This window comes from Diospyros lotus, chromosome 12, assembly GCF_014633365.1.
Source record: "Diospyros lotus cultivar Yz01 chromosome 12, ASM1463336v1, whole genome shotgun sequence".
NCBI lineage: Eukaryota > Viridiplantae > Streptophyta > Magnoliopsida > Ericales > Ebenaceae > Diospyros > Diospyros lotus.
The window spans coordinates 7706910-7730450 of NC_068349.1; the positions used below are offsets into that span (position 1 = coordinate 7706910).

A 23541-nucleotide genomic window follows, 5' to 3' on the forward strand; every position below is an offset into this window, starting at 1 on the left:
ATCTCTCCCAATTTTGCTCCTAGAGAATAGACAGATCCAATTCTTCCAGGATTTGAACCAGCTCTTTTAGGACAATTGGTTCCGTAGAATTGAAGGTGGAACTAGCTGCAATTGGAGAAAATTTGGAAGAGAGGACTATCAGAAGGTGATATGAAGTACCGCCCACACAAAACCCTCTGTATTTCCCCATGTCGAAGCTGGATATTTTGATGTTCGAATGGCAGAATCCAAGATGGTAGATAAGGCATTGTGAGAAGCTATTTTTGTTGTATTGTATACCGAAGTAGCAAAGGATCACCCTATCCTCTACATATTTCAATGATGTAGCAGACTCATGGTTTCAAAGTTGGATACGGGTGCAAGGTAATTACAATGAGTCATGCTACATGTACATCATTTTTATACATCTTGGGCTACACAAGGTGTATCAATGACAAAAATACCCTGCGCCTCTCCATGCGCCTCACGCGCCTCTATGCGTCTCAGAGGGATATTTTTGTCATTGATACACCTTTGTGTAGCCCAAGGTGTACACAAAGGTGTACCAATAGCATTTTCCAATTACAATTGGCCAAACTTTGTCGAAGATTTTTGTGGCAAATTCAGGGATAAAAACATGACGGATATAGGAGAATAATTTAACAAACTAAAACAAGAGAGTTCTGTCCAACAATATTAGGTGAAGTTCGAGGAATTGAAGTCCTTAATGCTTAACCTCAACCCATATTTAACTAAGGTGTACTTCGTCTCAAGCTTCATTAGCGGCTTGAGCAAAGAACTATGGCCTATAATCAAGATGTTACAACCAAGGACGGTTAAACAGGTTGCGGATAGTGCTAGGTTGCAAGAGCTATAAGTGGAAGCAATAATGAAAAAACATAGAAATTCTTGGAGAGGGGTACACATGAATTCGAATCAACAAAGAGCTCAAACAGGGATGGTTAACCGGGGAGCTAATAAGGAGATTGTAAGAAATAATCATTGTTATAGAAACACAACAATTCAACCAATGATTGTGTTGAATCAACTTGCAGCTGGTAAATCGACAATAGTGGAACATGGGGGACATGATGGCCTATCTTACAAGTGTGGGGAAAAATATGTGTCAGGCCATCAATGCAAAAAGCACTTGCTAATGCTGGAAGGTGATGAGAAAATAGAGGAGGTAGAGGAAACTCTAGTGGAAGAGAATGAATTAGAAGAAATTGGTGATGGTGAGATATCCTTGCATGCCTTGAAGGGCTTAACTAACAGTAAAATCATTAAGGTGGAAGGAAATGCTCAAAATCACAAGCTAATGATGTTAATTGATAGCGGGAGTACACATACTTTCTTAGATGAAAACACAACCAATAAACTAGGATGCTGTCTCACTAGCATGCAACCATTGTTAGTAACTTTAGTTAATGGGGAGAAAGTGATCAGTAAGTTTGCTTGTGTTGATTTTTGATGGGATATGTAGGGGGGACAATTTGTGACAGACTTGAGGTTGTTGAAACTAAGAGGATGTGATACAGTGTTGGGGGGTAGATTGGAGAAAGACCATCAGTTCAATCAGCTTCAATTTTAATAAGCTAGAGGTCACCTTTGACAGGAGTGAAAAGAAATTGCTCTTGCTTGCAACCTCGATACAGGCCTATGTAAAATGATCATTGGAAAAAAGCTGCATAAGTTATTAAAGAATAAGCTGGTGTAGATGGCATAGTTATTCTCAATACATGCTATAAAGGAAATGGAATGAGTTCAGGGGTGTGCAATAGAGTTGAGGGTGACTGTTAGCAACCAACCCTAAGCAACTTGGCAGAACCTACTACCCTACCACCTAGCAGAATTTTTGACTATTCCATGCCCCTCAAACCAAATACTAAACCCATTAATGTTCGATCATATAGATACCCTCCAAGATAAAAGTTCGAGATTGAAAGATTAGTAAAAGATATGTTGCAACAGTCTATCGTTCAACCTAGTCATAGCTTGTTTGCTTCACCCGTATTACTTGTCAAAAAGAAAGATGATTTTTGGCGTTTTTGCATTGACTATCGTCAATTGAATGCCATCACTATCAAGGACAGGTTCCCTATTCCCATTGTAGAAGACCTTTTGGATGAGCTCAAGCATGCTTATGTTTTTTTCTAAACTTGACCTTAGCGCCTGTTATCATCAAATACGGATGAAACCAAAAGACATACTAGAGATAGATTTTCATACCCATCATAGGCATTATGAATTCAAGGTTATGCCATTTGGGCTAAGCAATGCCCCAACCACTTTTCAATCCTTCATGAAACATATTTTTTAGCCTTATTTACGAGAGTTCATTCTAGTATTCTTTGATGACATCCTTGTATACAACCCTACCTTTGCTTAACATATTGCCTACTTAAGAACTACATTTAAGGTTCTCCGACTTAGTTAATTGTGTGTTAAGAAATTGAAATGTGCTTTTGCCCAAATTTTGGTGGAGTATTTAAGGCACATAATTTCTAATCTTGGGGTAAACACCGAAGGTGGCAGCCATGCTTGATTGGCCTAAACCCACTTCTATCAAGGCTGTGAGAGGATTTTTGGGGCTCATTGGTTATTATCGGTGGTTTGTCAAACACTATGGAATCATTAGTAAGCCCCTAACAAATTTATTGAAGAAGGATAATTTTTGTTGGAATGCATATGCGAAGAATGCTTTTGTTAAACTCAAACAGGCCATGTGTGAAGCCCCTATGTTGGCTCTACTGAATTTTAGCAAATTGATCATGTTAGAAATAGATGCCAATAATTATGGAGTAGGAGTTGTTTCGATGTAGGAAGGGCATCCTATTGCCTTTCTAAGCCAAGCCTTAGTTCCAAAACACTTGGGGTTAAGTGTCTATGACAAGGAGTTACTGGCTGTACTCATAGCGGTTGACAAGTGGAGGTATCATCTCGAAAGGAATCAATTCGTTATCCAGACTAATCATGAGAGTTTGAAGTGTTTGTTGCAATGGAAATTACAAACTTAGCTCCAAAGGAAGGGTGTAATGCCCCACTTTTCTCGAGCGTTAAATAACTTAGGAATTTCGGGAATATATATATATTTCAATATAAATCATTTCCCGATAATCTCGTTCTATCTTCCCAGCATATTAAACAAGAATCAATAAGCTAAGACATGTAATCATCATAAATGCAGAAGCTTAAAATTGAAATCTGATATGGTGCATATCTGAATTCACTTAATTATATCATAAGAATCTGTACCATCATATCATTAAATACTTAAATACATGGAGATTTAACATCAAGAGATAACAACTGAGCACCTTATATACAATTTGACGATTCATTAGAAATACATTAAACCGTAACGATTATACATGATCATCAATATAGTCCAATCTTTTAACCATGACTAAGAACATGTCATGAATTCTCACGAATGAGCATATACCCGAACAACTCGCCGAACCCATTGACCACATCCTTAATCATCCCCTTGCCATAGCTGTAAATCCTAACTAGAACGTTTGAATGTTCTAGGGGCATAACCCAATTAGAAGATGAATCTTCTAGTGAGGGTCCAAAAATATATATATGAATGCATGATGAAATAACGTGAAAATACATTCGCCCTAGTGTAACTTTCCTGGCCCACAAGCCTGGCACGGAATCTTAGGCAGAATCTTGGCACCTCCGGCAAGATAATCCTAACGTTATTCCATCAATTGCCCCTGGAGAATTACGGCTACACTCTTAGGATGAAATCCCATTCCTGATATTTTCACTCTTGTAATGAAATGGTTTTGATAAATGACTATATGAAAATCAATTTATACTATGAGGATTATATGAATGAGAAAATGAAGTTTTATGTATATATGTTTGGAAGCAAGATATGAAAATCTATATGAATGATAAATGGCTATAAGTTTAAGTTTTGAGAGTGATTTGTCTTCAAAATAAACTTTTGATAATCTCAACTTGCCTTCAAATAGATCAAAATAAGGATATGTTAAAGTTTTCTATATTTTCAAAAGGATAGTCGACTATGTGTTTTATTCTGTTGACTATGCCTTAGAATAGTCGACTATGCTGTTAAGGATAGTCGACTATGTATAAGGATAGTTGACTATGCTGGTTGGATCTGTCGACTATGTGAGGCATCTGTCGACTATTTCTTAATCTATCGACTATCAAGTAAGGATAGTCGACTATGGCTTTTCATCTGTCGACTATTTTTGTTCTTAGAATTCAAAAATTTCTTCACATTCTTACAATAGTCGACTATGTAACAGGATCTGTCGACTATGGGATTTTTGTGTTATAAGATAGTCGACTATGCCTTTCTGTCTGTCGACTATGTTCAGTTTTATTTGATAAAATAGTCGACTAACCTATTTTTTCTGTCGACTATGTGTTTCACAGAAACTTATAACGGCTAGTTTTTGGCGCATTAAATGCTCGCCCAACCACCCATAACGGTCCAAAAATTCAACTTACTCACCATCAACTATAAATAGGTGGTTGAAGACGCATTGAAGGCTGCTGAAACATATTGAATATCTTAAACGATCGGGCCTTCACTGTTACATCGAGCTTTAACTTTTCTCTCTGTATTTTTCATTTAAGAGGCTTTGATATTTTACTGTTATATTACTTTTAAGCCTCGATCTTACATTTAAAGAGAGAACTTGTAACTAAGAGTTGTACTCTTAGAATCTCTATTTCATTCTCTGTATTTTTCCTAGTGGTAGCTAGAGGGCCCATTAAGTTGGGAGGTTGTAAATTCCCTAGTCAAGGACTAGAGGACCTGCTCGTATTGAGTAGGGGGTTTGAGAGTAAAGACTGGTTTTAAAATCCTTAGTTGATAGCTAAGGTAGTGGACTAAGCTTGGAAAGCTGAACCACTATAAATACGTGTCTTCACTGCTTTCCATTATTTTTGCCTCCTTTGCATTTCTGTTTCTACTGACTTAGAATGTTCATTGATACAATTCCATATTTACTTTTCACCATTTGAAAGTATCTTTGCTTCTCAAAAGAATTTTTTTTAATTATATCAATTCACCCCCCCTCTTGGTGTGTGTCATATAAGTTCAATTCTCTCTTGCTCCCATATGTTCTTCTTATCTCCCTTCATTCTTCTTTTATTTCTTACCCAAATTTTGTTTTGATTCTCATCAATAAAAGAGAATTGGTTCATCAAGTTCCACTACAATAAAAACAAGCATTAACGACCAAAAATTAGCGACAACATTAGTTTTGGTCGTTAATGTAGTATTATTAACAACTAAATATAAATCCTGTCGTTATTAGATAATTTTTAACGACAGGCAAAATAAGTCATCGTTAATATACCATTTTTCCGTCGTTAATAACTAAATTTTTTAATTTGAACCATAAAATAATAAAAAAAAATTATTAAAATTTAACTAAAACTTATATAAGCAATTCTTAATATAATTATATTTTTCTATAAATGCATAAATATAATTATTAAACTATGATAATTGAGCATTAGTTATTTATTGATAATATTATATATTAAAAAAACATGAACATATTAAAAAGAATACAATTTATCAAACTAATTTATTATAATTATTAGATTTATTTATAATATAATTTTATTTTTAAATAATTATTAATTTAATACAATCATTTAAATTATTTGATCAATTATCATAATCTTAAATTATTTTATTTTTATCAATCAAATAATTATTAATATTATTTTTATAAATTATTATAATTTTTATTAATTAACAATTCAATATTTAAAAAAAAAAACAAAACAAAATATTTGGCAGAAATTGCCCTGCCTTTTCCCCCTGCGCATTCCCAAATCTCTTTCCCCCCAATCCCTAATTCCCAAATCTCTTTTCCCTACACTCTCCCCCACCTCCCTCTATCGCTTTTGCTACCTCAACGCCTCCGCCGCCTCAACATCGTCGCCGTCTCCAACTCCATCGAGAGCTCTTCTCCGCCGCCTCCGCCTCCTCAGCGCACTTGTCTCTCCAGGTTTCTCTCTCTCTCTCTCACCCTGTATATATATATGAAGATGTATCTATGCGCCCCCATCATTATGCCCATATATGTATTATATATATGATCTTAATATTGTACCAAATCTTCTGTTTCACTGCACTACTTACTGTCTACTGAAGTAAACAAACAAACAAAAGAGCAAAGTGGCTTCGTGCATGAAACTCTTCAGTCTCCATCCTCATCAGAGCTTAGGGAACCCAAAGAAAAGATGCAAAAAGAATAGATGCTAATTCTCCATCACTAAAATTAATGCTTAACGAGCGGTCCTCATATTAGGAAAATCGCATTCTAACGGAATTCTTATACTAATATTATTATCACCATACTTCTATGGTAAATTCCTTCTTCTTTTGATTACTAATTATGAGCCATTTCCTCTCTATGTTCTACATCAATTTGCATTATATTAGCCAATTGACTCCAGTAGATACGTTGTGTCCCTTGGTTACTCAAGTAGCAAATATCTATATATATATATGTATCATTCTTAAGTCTCTTTTAAATTTTTAGATAAAGAATTAACTTTATTTTTTTTATTAATCATGTTTGATTGATCTTCATATAATAATTGATTCAAATACTATATTAAATTACTAATCACCATCTTAATTAAAAATTAATTTATTAAATAAAAAATTAACTTAATTTTTATATTATTAATTTTACTCTATTCATATATTAACATATGAAAGTATTATTCTCTATACAAATTCAGCAAATGCAAAATTGAATGCCAATACTATAGATATGCTAGTCACAAAAAGGCTCTTGTGGATTATTATTCTAAAGGGCATGCATAAAGAGGAAGTAATGTTTGATTGGAAAAATGGATGCTCTCAACACACACACACACACATATATGCTTTATATTTGATTTGGCTGTGCAAAGAATGCAGGCTTAGTCACTTAGCTATCAGACATTCTCTGTGAGGTCATGAGTTTCACAAGTTAAATGATATATATAATTTAACATAAAAAAAATTATATATAAATAAAATAATAAGTCTAATTGTCCACTGTTAAACAACTTTGCTGATTGTTTCAAATATATATATATATATATATATATGGGGGTAAATGTAATGAATAAGAAATAAAAATTTTGCATGATAGCATCCTTCAATTATTTAATCCTTTAATATTTTTAACTTAATGCAGACGTAAACAAATATATGCATATATATGTAGGTATATAAGTTAGTGAGATGCCAACATTGAAGTTCAAATATACTGATGCCTCTCGATTTATTCTTTTTAAATGAAAACTAAACCTAAGACAAGTTGCGTGCAGTGATTGTCTGGACACATGGACAGATTGTGGCCTTTATTCTCGTTTTATAGAAATGATCATGAGTGAAAGCACTCTTTGGTTAGAAACTTACTATTGTTGTAATTTGTTGGAGGTTTTATTTTACTTTTAGTTGTTGCAATTCATTTTTTTTCTTCCCCTGTTGCTGTTCCTTTACTGCTCAGAATTGAAACCTAAATGCCTTGATAGTTTTACAGTTCGTGGAATTGACCTTAATTTGATCATCACCATGTTCACTTGAACTGTCCTCGGTTCGTCAGCTTTAGTGAGTTTAGCTATTCCAAAGTTTTTAAGTCGACTTCTATCCCAACCTCAACCTTGGTTTGCCATTCAGTGTGGGAACTTAATTCCCAAACCAAAATTGTTTTGAAAGATAGCTCCCCAAACCATGCTGTTTATTGAAGTATTGTTTCCCAAACACAGTTTCGACTTGGACACGGGTTTGAAAGATCAAATGCATTTGGCTGATGAGTTAAAAGTAACTGAGCTTAGGAAACAAATTTTCAAACCAAAAATCCCTTCTAAAACATTTGCTATTTTTATCATGGTGGAGGATATGAGGTGTACCTTGTCGTACTAGATAAAATATATTTTGTGTAAGCTTCCATGCTTCCTTTTCCTCGTCTTTAAACTTCTAGTGTGTCCCCCCCATGTCTCTCATTTTATATTTTTTCATCATGTTTAGCTTTGTCCTAACACGACACATGTTTCAACTAGGTTGTTCTAGATGTTGTCCTGTTAAGGTACTTGTTTTGAAACTAGTGACTTTTCCCCAGTTTAGGCAAGACAAGTTCCTGGGTCTGTTACTGTTTACTACACCACATGCCTTTTTAGAAATCATCAAGAGAGACATACTTGGAATCATCTAGGACAATAGTATGCCAACAAATTTAATTGTCTATTCTTATGCTAACAAATGAATTATTATTCTTAATCTTCATATTTATATTTGAAATTTATTTTATCGGCAATCCTAAAGCATAATGCCATGTTTACTTATTTGTCTGCATAATTATCTGGCATCTTAAGTTGTTTTAGATTTGCATGAGAAAAATTTTGCAAGAATCTGTATTGCAAAAAGAAATCTCTGGGCCTTTTGCTTTAAGTATCCTAAATTTAAGAGTAGTGGGTGGTACACATTAGGAGTTTCACTTAGGGTTTGTTATTCTGTATTTAGACCTTTCATCTACTTTGCCAGCTTAGAAAACGGATGTTTATTATTCTTACACTTACTAAGCTGATATATCATTGCATTTCAAGTTAATCATCTGTCTTTTTCCTTGGTAGTTGATAAGTATCATTATTATCTAAAGGTAAAGGAATTCCCTGCTCATACTGCTAGTGTTAATTATCTTTGCTTTGACACAGGAGGTGAATATGTTGGAAGCTGTTCAGATAATGGATTTGTTATAAGAAACAGCCTTTACACTGATGAGAGGATAAAATTTGAATATAATCATCCAATAAAGGCAATTGCTTTAGATCCACAGATTATGCAAAAAAAAAATCTTCCAGAGGATTTGAAGAATTGGATTGGCTACCATGACCAGGTTTTTTCTAGATGCCTAGTTTGTCTCTCATCTAGAAGGATCCAATTAAAAGTTCTTTCTAAATTTTTTGATTCCTGACTTGATAAATTTATTTGGTCTCCAGGTTCTACACTCTGGTGAAGGCCCAGTTCATGCAGTGAAGTGGCAAACAAATCTCATTGTATATTTTTGAATAGTATATATAATTGTCAAAGTGTTATTTTTAGTTGAACATATTTTTTGGTGTATAAATGCTAATGGATAATGATTACTTTGGTGTTATTTGAATGACATGTTTAATTTTATGAGTTTTATTCCAATTTGATATGGATAATGATATATAGATTTGGTGGTTTATATCAAAACAAGATATTTTTGTCATTGATGACTAGCAATTGTTTTCATACTATTAAAAAAAATTAAAAAAATAATAATTTTTTAACGATAGGAATCATCCCGTCGCTAATTGTTCACATTATTAACGAGAGAAAATTTTGTCGATATTGGTTTGTGTTTTAATAATTAAAAAGCTATTTTTAACGACAGGAATTATACGGTCGCTAATTGTTTAGACTATTAACGACGGGAAATATTGTCGTTATTGGGTTATAATTTGGTAGTTAATAATTATTTTTAATGACGGGAATCATATGCTCGTTAATACAATTAACGACGGGTTTATCATTCCCGTCGTTAAAGACTTTTATCCTCGGAGGCAATATCGACAACTGACGACAGGAAAATTCCCGTCGTTAATACTTTTTAACGATCGGAAATCAACTTTCAACGACTGATTTTCTGGTCGTTAAAACCCGTTTTTCTTGTAGTGTTCAAGACCCTGACATAAAGATTATTAGAATGGTAGGATTATTTTATTTATCTAGTTTTAGTTCATCTTTTGTTTGGATTGCTTAGAGTTATAATTGGTTTAGGTTTTATCTTGTGTGCTTTTAGTTAGGTTTCATCTTTTATAGTTTGAGTAGGATTTCATCATGGGTTTCAGTTAGGATTGGATTTTGCATGATCTATTTAGAAAATACATGCTTTTGATTATTGAATCCAGAATAATTATCTCCTATCTTGATTATTCTCTCTCTCTCTTTCTCAACTTTTCTTTGGTAAGCTCAGCTTAGGCTCAAGCTCAAGCTAGGTTAACATGAATTGAGTTCAAGCTCAGCTTGTTTATTCGATTGACGAACCAAGCTCGAGCTCGAGCTTGCCACTACTAAAAGAGAAAGTTGTATGACGATGACAATTGAAAGAAAAGTGTGCAGTGGTAATGAGTGGTGACAAAAAGGAATTATGCAATGACAGCGAGATGTGAGGCGACGGTGGAGGCGATTGGGTCTCTAGTCTCCTCTTCATTTCTTTCCAGCAACCACAATCTACAATTGCAATTTAAATGAAATGAACGAGGGTTTACAAGTTACAACACTATTTATATCATATAAATTCTATACTAATTTCACATACACCCCAATCTATTTCATTCAGACTCTTATAGTTTTAGTTATTTTTCACATACACCCTTATCTATTTTACTTTTTAAGTATTTCCTATTCTATAATTTTTTTTTTCCAGAAAAGATAACAATAACTAAGGGCAATAATTATAACATATTAAGTTGTTCAAGAGGAAATTTTAGTTGAATGAGAAACATGCATATAAATGGTGAATTATAATATATAGTTTGATTGACTTAATCCTTTTGATTGATCAATTGATTTTTGTGATCCACACACACACACACATATATATATATATGATTAACAAACATTAAATATATCTTTTTTGATAATACGTTTATTACAATAAAAATAATTAACAATAAATGGTTAAACTTAAAAAATAAGATATAATAAATATGTAGTGTCTACAAATTAATATATGGTATGTTTTGCAACATATAATATATAAAATATAAAAGTTTTTATTCTGCATATTACTCAAAATATGTACAAATTTTCATATCTTTTAAATAATTACTATATTTTCATGAAAATATTATTTATATATATTGATGTAATATTACATAATCCATAATAGTCTTATTTAAAGTTAATAATAATTCTAATCACTATTAATAATAATAATTATTATTAATTTTTGGTAGAACTATTATGAATTATTATTAATTTTATATAAAATTATTATAAATTTTACAATGTCATGCCAGTTTATAAATTTTATTTATAGATAAAATACTTGAAGTGTGCATTTAATGTTGTCTGTAACGATTAATTTTTTAAAATTTAATATAACATTAGTCGAGTAAATTCTTAGTATTACTCGAATGAGATATATAGTTATTTGAATAAGTCTTTTTGATGCTCAAATAAAGTTTAATTTTACTCGATTAATATTTATTCTTAATCGATTAATGATATAAATATAGAGACTTGTTATTTTGATCTAGATTTATTACTTGATTAAATGTTATAATTACTTAATTTATGTACTACTTAGTCGATTAACTCTTTGGTTATTTAAATAATGTTATTCTATCATATATTTAAGTAAAATAAGTATATAATCGATTAATCTCTTAAACGTTTAGGTATTACTTGATTAAAAGAAGAAATCAGTTGAGTATAACATTTGTTAGTTGTTACTCAACTAAATATTTTTTTACTCAATTAAAACGATAATTACTTTATTAAGTTCATACATTAGTTGATTAATCTTCAACTCGCAACATATCTTATTATCAATAAATTCTATTAATGATATTATTATACTAATTTAAAGTTTGATAATTTTATGTTAAAAAATATTTTTATAAAATTATAAATAAATTTATTAATATATTTATAAACAACCCTATTCACGACCTACTAACGAGCCCATAATGAACCTGCTCGCAAGAATCTAAACGATATAGCTCGCAAACCTATAATTGAGCCTACTCCTGAGCCTCTACTCGAGCCTATAATCGAGCCAGCGCAAGTCTCTATTCGAACCAATTAGTTTGAGCTCGACTTGTTTACAAATCGAGTTTTAAAGTTAAACTCAAATTCAACTCGTTTACCTTAACAAACAAACTTGAACGAGATTTTAACAAGCCGAACACCGAACTGCTCGTGAACATCTCGACTCATTTGTGACCTTATTCTTCTCTGCTTCTTCAATCTTTCTGTTTTATAATTTGCTGGTTGTCCTGTTGCTCCTGCATCAAATTTGCTCTACTACCAAATTTGACAGGGGAATGCAAGAATTTTAGGAAAGATTGAAAAAGAAATCGAAGTAGAAGAAAAAGCAAGAACGAAGGGAGAAAAGAGAGCTCAAAAAATCAAAGACGTTTTGTGAATGCCTCATGCCTATTTATTGGCAAAATTCTATGCTAATTAGAACATTCTTATGAAATCATTTCCAAGCTATAAAAGATGAAACTAACTAAAAGATAACAAGAGAAAACCTAGATCAAATATAACTCTAGACTCTAAATGAAAGATAAACTAAAAAGATTAATAGAATACATCAACTAATATCCTATCATACTAATAATCCTTATTCCTTATCATATATGTATACACACACACTAACAACCAGTTTACTGAAGAGTTACAAGCTAAAACAGCATCTGATAATACAAAAATGACAGATATGAAAGAGAACTTTTGGTTCCAATCCTAGGAGAAAAATCTGAGGCACTATTAGATTTGTTGGAAAACGTCAACATAGAGGTAACTTTGAAACTTTATCCTGACAAAAAAATTTGGTTCCAGCGGCCGCCATGCCGAAAGGTAATATAAACTTCTGAGATGTCCTTGATTTTCAGGTAATCATCATCTTGTCTGCCTTGGAGCCTCTGAATCAGTTCATTTTGCATGTCCGCAAAAGCAAGTGACTTCAGATTGTCGAGGAATTCAATGCCTACTGGGACATTCTCCAGCAACTCACAGTGGATAATCCTGAGATCTTCGAGCTGTGGCATTGCCTCCTGTTCCACTGTCACCCTCCTCAGCTGCTTCAAGTCATGTAGATGCAATACCTTAAGTGCTTTGAACCCTCCAGCCTTGAAATGAAGCTCTCCACCATCATAAGCCTCGCGAAGTTGAAGCTCCACTAGTTTTGGTAGAGCTTGAAGAGGCTCAAGTGGATTCAATATTAGCCTACTCCACCTCAGCCGCAGTTTCACAAGGTTACGCATCAAAGATATCCATGGAGGTAGCTCCTCCATGTTCCCTTGCAGCCACATCCGCTGAAGATATATCGGAGGAGAAGACATGGACTTCAGGTCAAGGATCTCATGCTCCCCTATTGAACTCAGGTCTAATGACCGAAGGTTCTTTAGGTTTTCGATGGAAGAGCACAGTGCCACCTCATCTTCTCTCCTCAATTTGGTAATGCCCAACTTTCTGAGTTGGGTTAACTTACCTACCTCATTCAATATTTCACTACTTTGATCGGCTTCAACAAAGCAGAGCTTTTGCAAAGATGGCAGGTCCCCCATTCCCGATGGTGCCTTGAAACCACAAGTGGAGTGAAAGGGTGAAGATGTTCCTTTCTTGTAACGATACACCAAAAGATGGCGTAATTTTTTGAGCTTTCGGATTTCAACAGGTAATTCAGTCACATCAGCATGCTTGAGATCCAATGTCTCCAGGTGAAGAAGGCCCCCAATAGAGCGTGGAATTTCTTTCACCCTTGTTGCTCTCAAGCTTATATACCTTAAAAGGTATAACTTACAGATTTCTTCTGGAAAAATCTGCAGGTGTGCACTCTGCAAATCTAATACCATGAGCAGCCTGAGACTACCGCCAAGCAATCTGGAGATGGGTGATTTAGGTGGCAGGTCTCTTACCCTGAACATGAACAGAGAACGAAGTTGGGAGTCCTTCCTGCTTTCTTTCACTTCTCTACACGTTCCATGAATTGACAAACGCCGGAGTTTTTCAGGCCATGGTGCATTGTTTTTATTGGCTATCGCTACAAACTTTAGTTCTTTTGCCTTTGAAAGAGCAATTTCTCGCAAAAGGTCATGGACTCGGCATGCGCTAACCCTTCCATTTCTAGTTGTTTTGGCTATTTGGACTAGGCTTCTATCATTAAGCTCATTGAGGTACTCCTCTGCTATTTCTTCTGGCATTTGCCCTTCTCTTCTTTCAACAAATCCTTCTGCCATCCATAATCTGATCAATTTCATACGTTTAATGAAACAATTCTCAGGGAAAATGCTCAAGTATAGGAAACACACTTTCAAGTAACTTGGCAAATGATCATAACTGAGCGACAGTATTTGCTTCATACTCTCAAGCATTCTGTTTCCTTCGATATGAGCACCAAGGCTGCGGTTAACTTTCTCCCATTCATCTATTTTACCCTCTTTAGTTGACATAAGGCCCCCAATTGCCACAATTGCAAGTGGCAAGCCTTCACACCTTCCAAGGATTTTTCGAGAAAGTTTCTCCAAGTCTGGAGGACTAGAGTCTGCTTTGAATGTCTTTCTGCAAAATAAACTCCAAGACAAATCCTCAGTCAAGGGTGTCAGATTATATATCTGAGCATCAAATCTTGTGCGGGCAGTACGATCTATATCTACATTTCGGGTCGTGACCATCACTCGGCTCCCAAATTGAGAGTTAGGGAATGCATATGTTAGAGCTTCCCATGCATCTATATCCCATATATCATCCAAAACAATTACATACCTCTTTTGATTTAGGAATTCATTGATTTTCATTTTCAGGCCATCTATTTTCATGGTATTAACTTCTTGGGGAATTCCTTGGTTGATTTGTGCAAACAGTTGTTGAATTATGCCTTTCAGGATCTCTTCAGTCGTGAATGACTCTGTAACTGTGATCCAAACATGGATCTCGAAATGCTTTTTCACTGTTGCATCATCGTAAACCTTTCTTACCAGGGTGGTTTTCCCCATCCCCCCCATTCCAACCACTGAGATTACCCTGAGTCCAGGCTCACCCTTCAAAAGGTAGTCTTTCAGCTGTCCCTTGGGCTTGTCTATTCCTACTAACCCGGCTTCCTCTACAAGAAGAGCATCCGCTCGGCAACCGTGCCATGATCTGCTGTTAGAACTAAAGGTGGATGAGTTCAAGCCCTCCTCCGGTGTAAGTCTGCGACGGTATGTCTTGTGCTCCTTTATGTTTTTGACTCTTTCTTTGATGTCTTTGAGTTTTCTATCAATTTGGTGGCTAGCCTTCAAGTTCAGGATGCAATGAAAAGCTTTGAGGATAAAGCCATAGATCCCCTCCCTGTGAGGGTACACTAAATGAAGCTTGAACTCGTCGAGGACATCTTCCATATCGTAAACAACATCGCGCATTTGCTTAACCCATACATCAATTTCTTGATCGCTCTCTCTGTCTGTATCTGCATCCCGTAGAAAAGCCCTCATCCTATCCAATTCATCCGTGATGTACTGAACTTCTCCCCCCGCATCGCTGAATCGGTTCAAGGCTCCGCTCCGCAAAAGTGCAACTAGGTTGTTGAGTAGAAAGTTGACTACACTTTCTGCCATTTTCCTCTTGGAACTTGTGCTTCTGTCTCTCAAGAAACCTGTCCAACAAGCAGTGATCCTCTCGGTGGTTTAGAAATGAAGAAATGTCTCACCATATATGCTATCCGCGGAGGTATTCTCCCAAACTCTTTGTGGAGTAAAGATACTATTGTTTAGCTGGTTTGAGGATAAAGCTTTGTGGAGTGAAAAGGCTGAATTGGAATGTAAAGGAAAAGTGGGCATAAAAAAGGAGCATGTTGCTCAAAGCATGGCCAAATATGGGGAATAAAGCTAACACAACCATTTTATCAATCAATATCAGACTTTCACAATCTCTTTTCACTGTGGCATACTGTGCTTGTTGCTGATGCCTTTCTTTTGTTTGTGGGTTGCATGTGATTATGTTGCTTCTGTGAAATATCATCAAACAAACAAAAGAGCAATAATGGGCTTTTATTTGCCACTTTGACTGACCATTTTGGAGCCTCAGTTTCAAACAACTGAAATGAAAGAGAATGCTTTAGCTTCCAAGTTTCAATGGTGGGCACAGCAAAATTGCCTGCCCACTTTAAAAGAACGACTAGTTCATTCCATGTTTGAATGGAACCCTTGCTTTCTTTAGTACGGGAGGCTATGACATGCCAATAATAATACAAAAGAAAGTAAGATTCCGTTACATTACTTGGATAAAGAATAGTAAAGTAACGAAGATGAAATTATTGTTATACTGTAGGCACGTCAAAATAAATATATTTATAAATTAAAAAACTGTGAATTTAATAACAAAACCTTGTAATTTATTACAAAGTCAAAAAAAATTGTTTTCAAAATTATGCTAGACTTTTAGAAAATATCTTAAAAGATGTTCACTAGGAAAAACATATATTTTTTTTAATTTGACCTATAATTCAAATCTTATCAATAACAATTTTTTCTTTTTTAATTCTCTTTTTTCTAGTGTTTGCACCCATCCACCCACTTGCCACACATTCCTCTCTTCTTCCCTGCCACCCTTTGCCATTGTAACAGTGAGCACACCCGACTTCTTTTGTAGTCTCCATCCCTGCCATTGTGGCCGCGCCATTTGCCACTGTGACAACAACCATCATGTATGCCCTTTTCCCTACTACCCTCTTCCTCTCTTCTTTTCATTCTCATCCCTCGACTAACACTACCGCATCTCCCTTGTCGTCGATGTTTACATTTCTTCTAACAAAATAAATATAGTATGAATTTAAAAAAATTATCATAAAATAAAATTAGTAATTTTATATCTAAAAATATTAAAAAAATAAATTTTAGTTAAATATTAATTTTGGAACTCTTCTTTTTGGGGGCCTTAAGCATAAGTTTTAGTGGCCTATGCTTTCACCTTAACCTAAACCTGAATAGAAATATAAGAACATAAATAAAAACTAGAGATAAAAAATAAAAATTATTTTCACAAATAAAGAGACCTTAACTTAGGATGACTGTCCTTGCATGGCCCTTATCGCTTGTACCATCGATTTCGATAGATAAGATAAATCGTAAGTTTGAGATTTTGTCTCATTGCATGGAACAAATATCAAACTCATGATCTACCAATATGAACTTGGCATATCACTCACCTGAAGGCTTGACTTATGCTTTGAGGGTAAGAGGCCCTTAAGTTCTTTGTACATCTGTAAGTTATTAAGTAAATATTAAATTTTCTTGTTGCATCTCTATTGTCGTATAAATCTAGAAATGAAAATGTTGTTGGAGAGATTTTCAAAAGAATGGTTGTAACCTTTCACTTGTATTGGAAGAGATCCAACTCAAGGAACTAGAGGTTGTAACCTTTAGTAAAAAGTTGTGCCTCACTTGTTTTAAATTTTATTTAAATGGTTATAACTTTTGGTGAAGGGGTGTACCTTTGTTAAATAGTTGTAACACACAAGAATTAGTTATAACCTTTTGTGAAGGATTGTAACACATATAAATGGTTGTACTTTTGGTGAAGGATTGTAACATTATCTATAAATAGATTGGAGTGTTGTTGAATCAAAACACTTGAGAATTCATATGATTTCTCTCTCCTTGTTCTTCTCCTATTTTCTTACATAAAACTTAATAATTTTTGTACATACAAGAACCAACTCTTTGTATTATTTTACTGCAGAATTAGAATACAAAGCTTCTTGTGTTTGTTATTAATTCCGCGTGTTCGGGTTTATTCTCGAAAATTACACATTCATCAACAAATATTATTCTTGATTTTCCATTGTATCTTGGAGGCTTATTTGGATCCCTTATGCATTGTGTTTTGTGACAAACAAAGTCTTAAGGAAAGCGAATTTTTGTGTTTTGAAATCTTTAAGTTATTACAACGTATTTATCGTTATACCACCACAATTTTTTCTACAAATGTAATTAAGTGATGGCTTGAATAACATATGCTACATACATTTATTTCATGTTGCAATTGTTAATATTAGAAATGGATGGAGAAGTAGTGTTTTCTTCTCAGCCACCTAAAATTTTTAAAGAGAGGTAGTTAGGTGCTTTTAACTTATTCTGGATTTGAGTGCTTGTACCCATTGTTGCTTCCTTTTGACCAGCTGGTCATGAATGGCTGGATTGGACGCATCTATATATATTCTTATTTGATTCATCTTCTTTCGGTGCAAGGCCATCATTGATTTCGGACAAAGGATAATCTCTATTTTTATTTTTGCGCATTTGATTGAAATCATGCGCATGTTTCTGCTTTACATGATTTGCCTAATACAAGTTTATAACCAAATGGAATGATCGTGGGCAATTCATTTTTATGGATGAAAGTGATTGTTGATGGATTCATTTACTTTCGGCATGAGTTTAACCTTCTATATAATCTTAGTTGATTAAAGCTCGTTCTCTTTGTCGTTTTCAACCCGTTTTGAGTTTTCAATTTTTCAAAACACTGAAAACACGTTCTCTTTTCTGTTTTTAAAAATGCATTTTCAAAAACAAAAAAAAAAATTGTAAAGAAAACCCAAAACAACATTTGTTGTTTTGGGCGTTTTCTGTGAAAACACAAACAAAAAATCAAAACACGAAAAATGCACAATCGCACACAACGCCTCACCCCCAGCCTCTAATCTCGCATCTCGTCTCTCTCTCTCTCTCTCCTCTCTCAAGCGTCGACCAAACACCGCACGCTGCCATCTCCGTCGACCTCACCCACCATCGTCGAAAGCCGCCATCTCTGTCGCTGGTAGACCCCATCTCTTCTCTCTTTCCTCTCTGCTTCGAGTTCTCTCCAAAACACCCAAAATCGCAAAAGCGAAAACACAACACCGCCTCTGCCATCGTCGTCAACTGCATCCGCCATTGCCACCGCGACTGCCGCCGGCGACCGTGCCCGCCACCGGCCGTGCAAGCTCAGTCAATCGCCCACCGTCGCTCCCTTTGCATCGCATCTAACATCACCGTCTCCTCTCTGTTCGACTGCCGAACGACCAACCATTGCGCTCGCCACCGCCCACCGCCGTCGCTCGACAACCCCAGCCGTCGACCAACCACCCCAACCTTTGCTGTCGTTCGAATCGCGGCTCCCCTTCACCGATCTTCATCTTCCTTCTACTCCTCATCTTCTTTGTGTTTTTCTTTTCATTCATTTTTCATTTTAATACTAAATTTATTTTGATGCCTAATTTTCATTTTACTTCCTTCTTTGAATAGTAAATTTGATTTTTTATTTCTTTTTTTTGGATTTATAATTTATTAATAACTTATATAAATTACTTTAAATGAAATTTTTTAAATAAAATATCATAAAATAGCATTTTACAAAATTTTAAAGTAAACACGTTTTTTAATTTTTTGTTTTAAGAAATAATTTTTCAGAATGACAAAAAAAATGCGTTTTCAAAAATTTCAAAATAAACACTCAAAACACAAAACTCAAAATTCAAAACTGAAACACAAAGAGAACACCACTTTAGTGATTGAAAAAAAATTGATTAAGATATGCGTAATCGATAATGAGTTTTCGATGTTAGAGTTTCAATATGTCATCTAGATCACACTATACTAGATTTTAGCATAGTAATCATATTTTATGAATTTGATTAATCATTGACTCTCCTTTGGTTTAGTCAATGAAATGATTATAGTGCATAATAATTAAAAAGACTAAATAAATTTACTTGAAATATTAATTTCATTGCTAATAGAATTGTCCTGACATAATATTAATTGTCACTTACTAAATTTTGAAATGTTTTGAGAAGATATATAGAGAAATTCTCATTATAAATTGAAATATTCAATTGATATAAAAAATTTGACGTGTCTCAATTATTCCTTAGTTGTGAATTTAAAATATCAAATTCAAGAATAAACATGACATCCAAGTCCTGAATTTAAGCTGGTACAGAGTTCTCATTCACTCCCTTAATAGTTAATACAGATTAAATTATTATTAAAAATTAAAAATTAATTAAAATTTCATTAATAGTTATATATAAAATTTAACGAAAGAGAAAAATTCATTGTATATGAATTAATTAAATTTTGAAAAGTAAAAATGAAAGGCTGCAGCTCACAGACGCATTAATTGCGCCTGCAAGAGAGGGTCAAGAAAATTTGGGGGCAATGGGGCGGGAGGATTGTGCTCCCCGCCGACACTATGAATATATATATGTATCTATATATATATATATTATATTATGAAAATATAAAAATAAAACGCACAGCAGCGTCTCCCCCCTCTCTCTCTCTCTGCATATTAATAAATGTTAATATCTATTAAATCTAACATCTTCTTTAATGAATATTTTTCTTTTTTAATTTTATAATAATTAGGAGCATTCTTTAAATATATATAATTAGATGCATACACTAATTCTATCTAATCTAATTTAATAATATTATTAAGTTTAATATTTTTTATTCTATTTAAATCCTACACATTCAAGTAATATTTTATATTCATAAATATTTATTTATTATTATTAAAATAAGTTACACCTATATAATTATTTAAAAAATTGATACAAAATATACCATTTACTTAATTAGCTACGGTTTATATGCAAGAAGAAAATGAAGAATTGTCTAAGTAAATCTTATTTGATGGATATTTTATTTTTTTAATTTTATGGTAATTTTTAAATTGTTTGTAATTTAATTATTATTATTTTATTAATTAACTATACATACATTCTTTGAATGTAACATACATTCAATTTATCTAATCAAATAATAATATTATTAAACTTAATAATTTTGTATTCCACTTAAATTTTACATATCTAAATAACACTTCATATTTATAAATATTTATTATTATTAAAATAAATTATTTTTAATTTTATAATAATTTTTATTTACAAATAAACCCTCACATCGCACGAATAATGCCTACTATACTATATGTTAGGCTATATAAAAACGAAAGCTTTTGATACAAAATAGAAAAAAAGAAATAATATTTTTTTAAAAAATATAAAAAATAAAAATGTTGTGTAAAAGTATAACTAAAAAAATATAATAATTTTTTAAATATAATTTTTAATATAAAAAATGATAAAAAATAATTATTTAATTTAAAAATAAACATAAATTACTTTTATAATATATTCAAACAAATATAAACATAAATTTCATAATGCAATGCATTCAAATAAATATAAACATAAAATTTATAATATATTCAACCAAACATAAATATAAATTCTATAATGCATTCAAAATTTTAAACAAACATAAACATAAAGTCCACAACCAAAGTTGTGAAAGTGTGAATCGACGGCGACACCAAGCACCAAGCAATTGATGGTGAGAAGGAAGCGAGTAATCTCATCGAGCAACCGAGCATTGAGTAACTGAATTGACGGCGACACAAGCACCGAGCACTAGGCAATCAACGACAAAAGGGAATTGAGCAAGCAATTGGAGTTGGAAATGGCGATCTCACAGCAATTGCACTGAGCAACTGAATCGACATCGGCATCGAGCACTGAGCAACTAGCCAGTAGGGGAACGATGTCGACGACAAATGGACGATCAAAGACAAGAGGATTAATCAAGTTGAGCTTTGATTCGGACTTTAGAGAAATTAGATTTAGGGGGTTAGGGCACAAGGGCTGAGGTACGCACGAGGTTATCAAAAGGATGACCAAAAGTAAAAAATAACTAATTTGCCCTTGGGAAATATTCAAAGACCAAAATACCCTCACAATCAAATACCCTTAAATACTCCATCCCAAATGATCAAACTTCTCCATTTGACCCGAAGATCAACTCGAACAACTGCCATGTGAAAGCGGACTTCTCCATTCTTCGTGCAACCGCTGTGCGACCCGCCACTGCGACCTACCAACCAAGTAAGATCGGATTTCTCTTTTCTCCTCATTTTGGGATATGATTTATAGTAGAAAATCTAGTTTATGATGAGATTTAATAATTCGTGGAAGTAGTTTTGAGCATTTGTATGAAACCCATTTCGTAAGTGGAAGATCGGTCTGATGAAGTTGATGAACTTCGACCGAACTTCATCGTCGGTTAAGTCTGATCAGATTGCATCGACTTCATCAGACTGATCTTCCATGCAAAATGGGTGAAGATGAAAATGGATTTCATCGGTTCGATCGTCGATGAAGTCCAATTAGGCTTATCAGACTTCATCACATATTAAGTCTGATCGGACTTCATCGCATATTATTTTATATTTTTAATTTTTTTTTTCAAAAATCAAATTAAAGTATATTTTTTTTTAGTATTCAAATATGGAATATCATGATAATGCTAAAAATTGAATCATTTTTGTTTTGATATTCTATATAAAATCCCATAACTTAATAAATCTAAGTGGCAAAATTCTATTTCTAGGCATATTTTGTCAACTCCTTTCATTTGTATCTGTTGCAAATTCCAATTTGAGTAGAAAATTCTCTTTATTCCTCCGTTCATATGTATTTCATATAATATAGAGTTGGGAAAATTTTCATGTGATTTAATAAGCATAATAGAAATTCCATTATTGCTAAATCATCTATCTGATTCCTTGAAGATATAATTGACATTCCACATACATCAAATTAATAATAATAATAATAATAATAATAATATTTTCACGTTTAACCAAAGAAATTGATGATACACGATTTTAAGATTTCGTCTAAAGAAACTTTAAACAACTCAACATGCATATAAAATTGAAAATATAGTAAAATTGGAGTGAATCATGATTCAACTCAATAGAATTGGTAGAATCCCAAGTTAGACAATGATTTTATTGATTAATGGTCATATAACACTTTCATAATTTCATAGGAGCTCTAATTGTTTAATAATATTAGCTACAACATATGATAAAAAAGATCTTACATTTGAATTATTATGAATCAATGTCCAAAATTTGGGTTTTGTTTGGGTTTTATGTGTGTTTAGGCTATTGAACATTCGATGCTTAACGTTTCTGATCCAATCGTTATTTTTGATTTTTTTTTTTTACAGATGAATGACCAACATAGTAGGCAATTTACTTATGTTCACGCTTGCAAGGTATTGCCGTCGAGAATGCGGGCTACTACTCATTGTGGGATCAATGAACTTGGGCCAGTTGAATAGGCTCTCAGCTGTTATAGGGTGTTGGATAGTTTCTTACAGGGCCCACTAGGACTTTTCTTGCAAATCCCTCTATCCCTCCAAATGTCTGCACAACAATTGATTCATCAAGTTCTTCTTGGGGAGGTGACATTTTCTAGCGTTTGCGAAAATGAAATGTGGTTTGAGATTGGCGATGTGCCATATAGGTATGGGAAGCAGGAGTTCATCTTAATTAGTGGATTATGATTTAGCCCAATCGATAAACAAAGCTTGGAAGCAAGACCCGTTGGGGATGATAGTTTATGAACGTGACTATTCCCACCGCATCAACAAGTGATGTCTAGGAATGATATAAAATTTCTATTGTCTACCAGACAAGATCTAGATGCAAATGATGTGCTGAAGCTATGTTACTTTTTTATGGTCAACATGATATTATTGGGCCATGATGAGCGCGCCCAAGTGGAGGATATCTTGTGTGGACTATGATCAAGGATTTACAAGCGTTTGAGGTGTATCTACAGTCAGAGTTTACATTATCTTCATCTAGCTACCAACGATGGGAAGTTGAGTGGTGAGGTTGGGAAGAAAATCAACTTTTATGATTTTGTCTAGGTATTTCAGGTACAATTAGTAATATATTACTCTATTATATTATATTAC

The 23541-nt window shown here is 33.5% G+C and overlaps 1 protein-coding gene across 1 annotated transcript; it reads right to left on the bottom strand.

Moving 5' to 3' along the window:
* Positions 1–12555: 12555 nt before the first annotated feature.
* Positions 12556–15339, bottom strand: LOC127786834 (disease resistance protein RPM1-like). The gene has a single exon (XM_052314522.1). The coding sequence runs from the start codon at positions 15337–15339 to the stop codon at positions 12556–12558; it is 2784 nt and encodes a 927-aa protein (XP_052170482.1).
* Between the last annotated feature and the right edge of the window lie 8202 nt (positions 15340–23541).

Excerpts from the sequence above, each read along its gene's own strand:
- LOC127786834 (XM_052314522.1), bottom strand. The coding sequence starts at position 15,339 with ATGGCAGAAAGTGTAGTCAACTTTCTACTCAACAACCTAGTTGCACTT.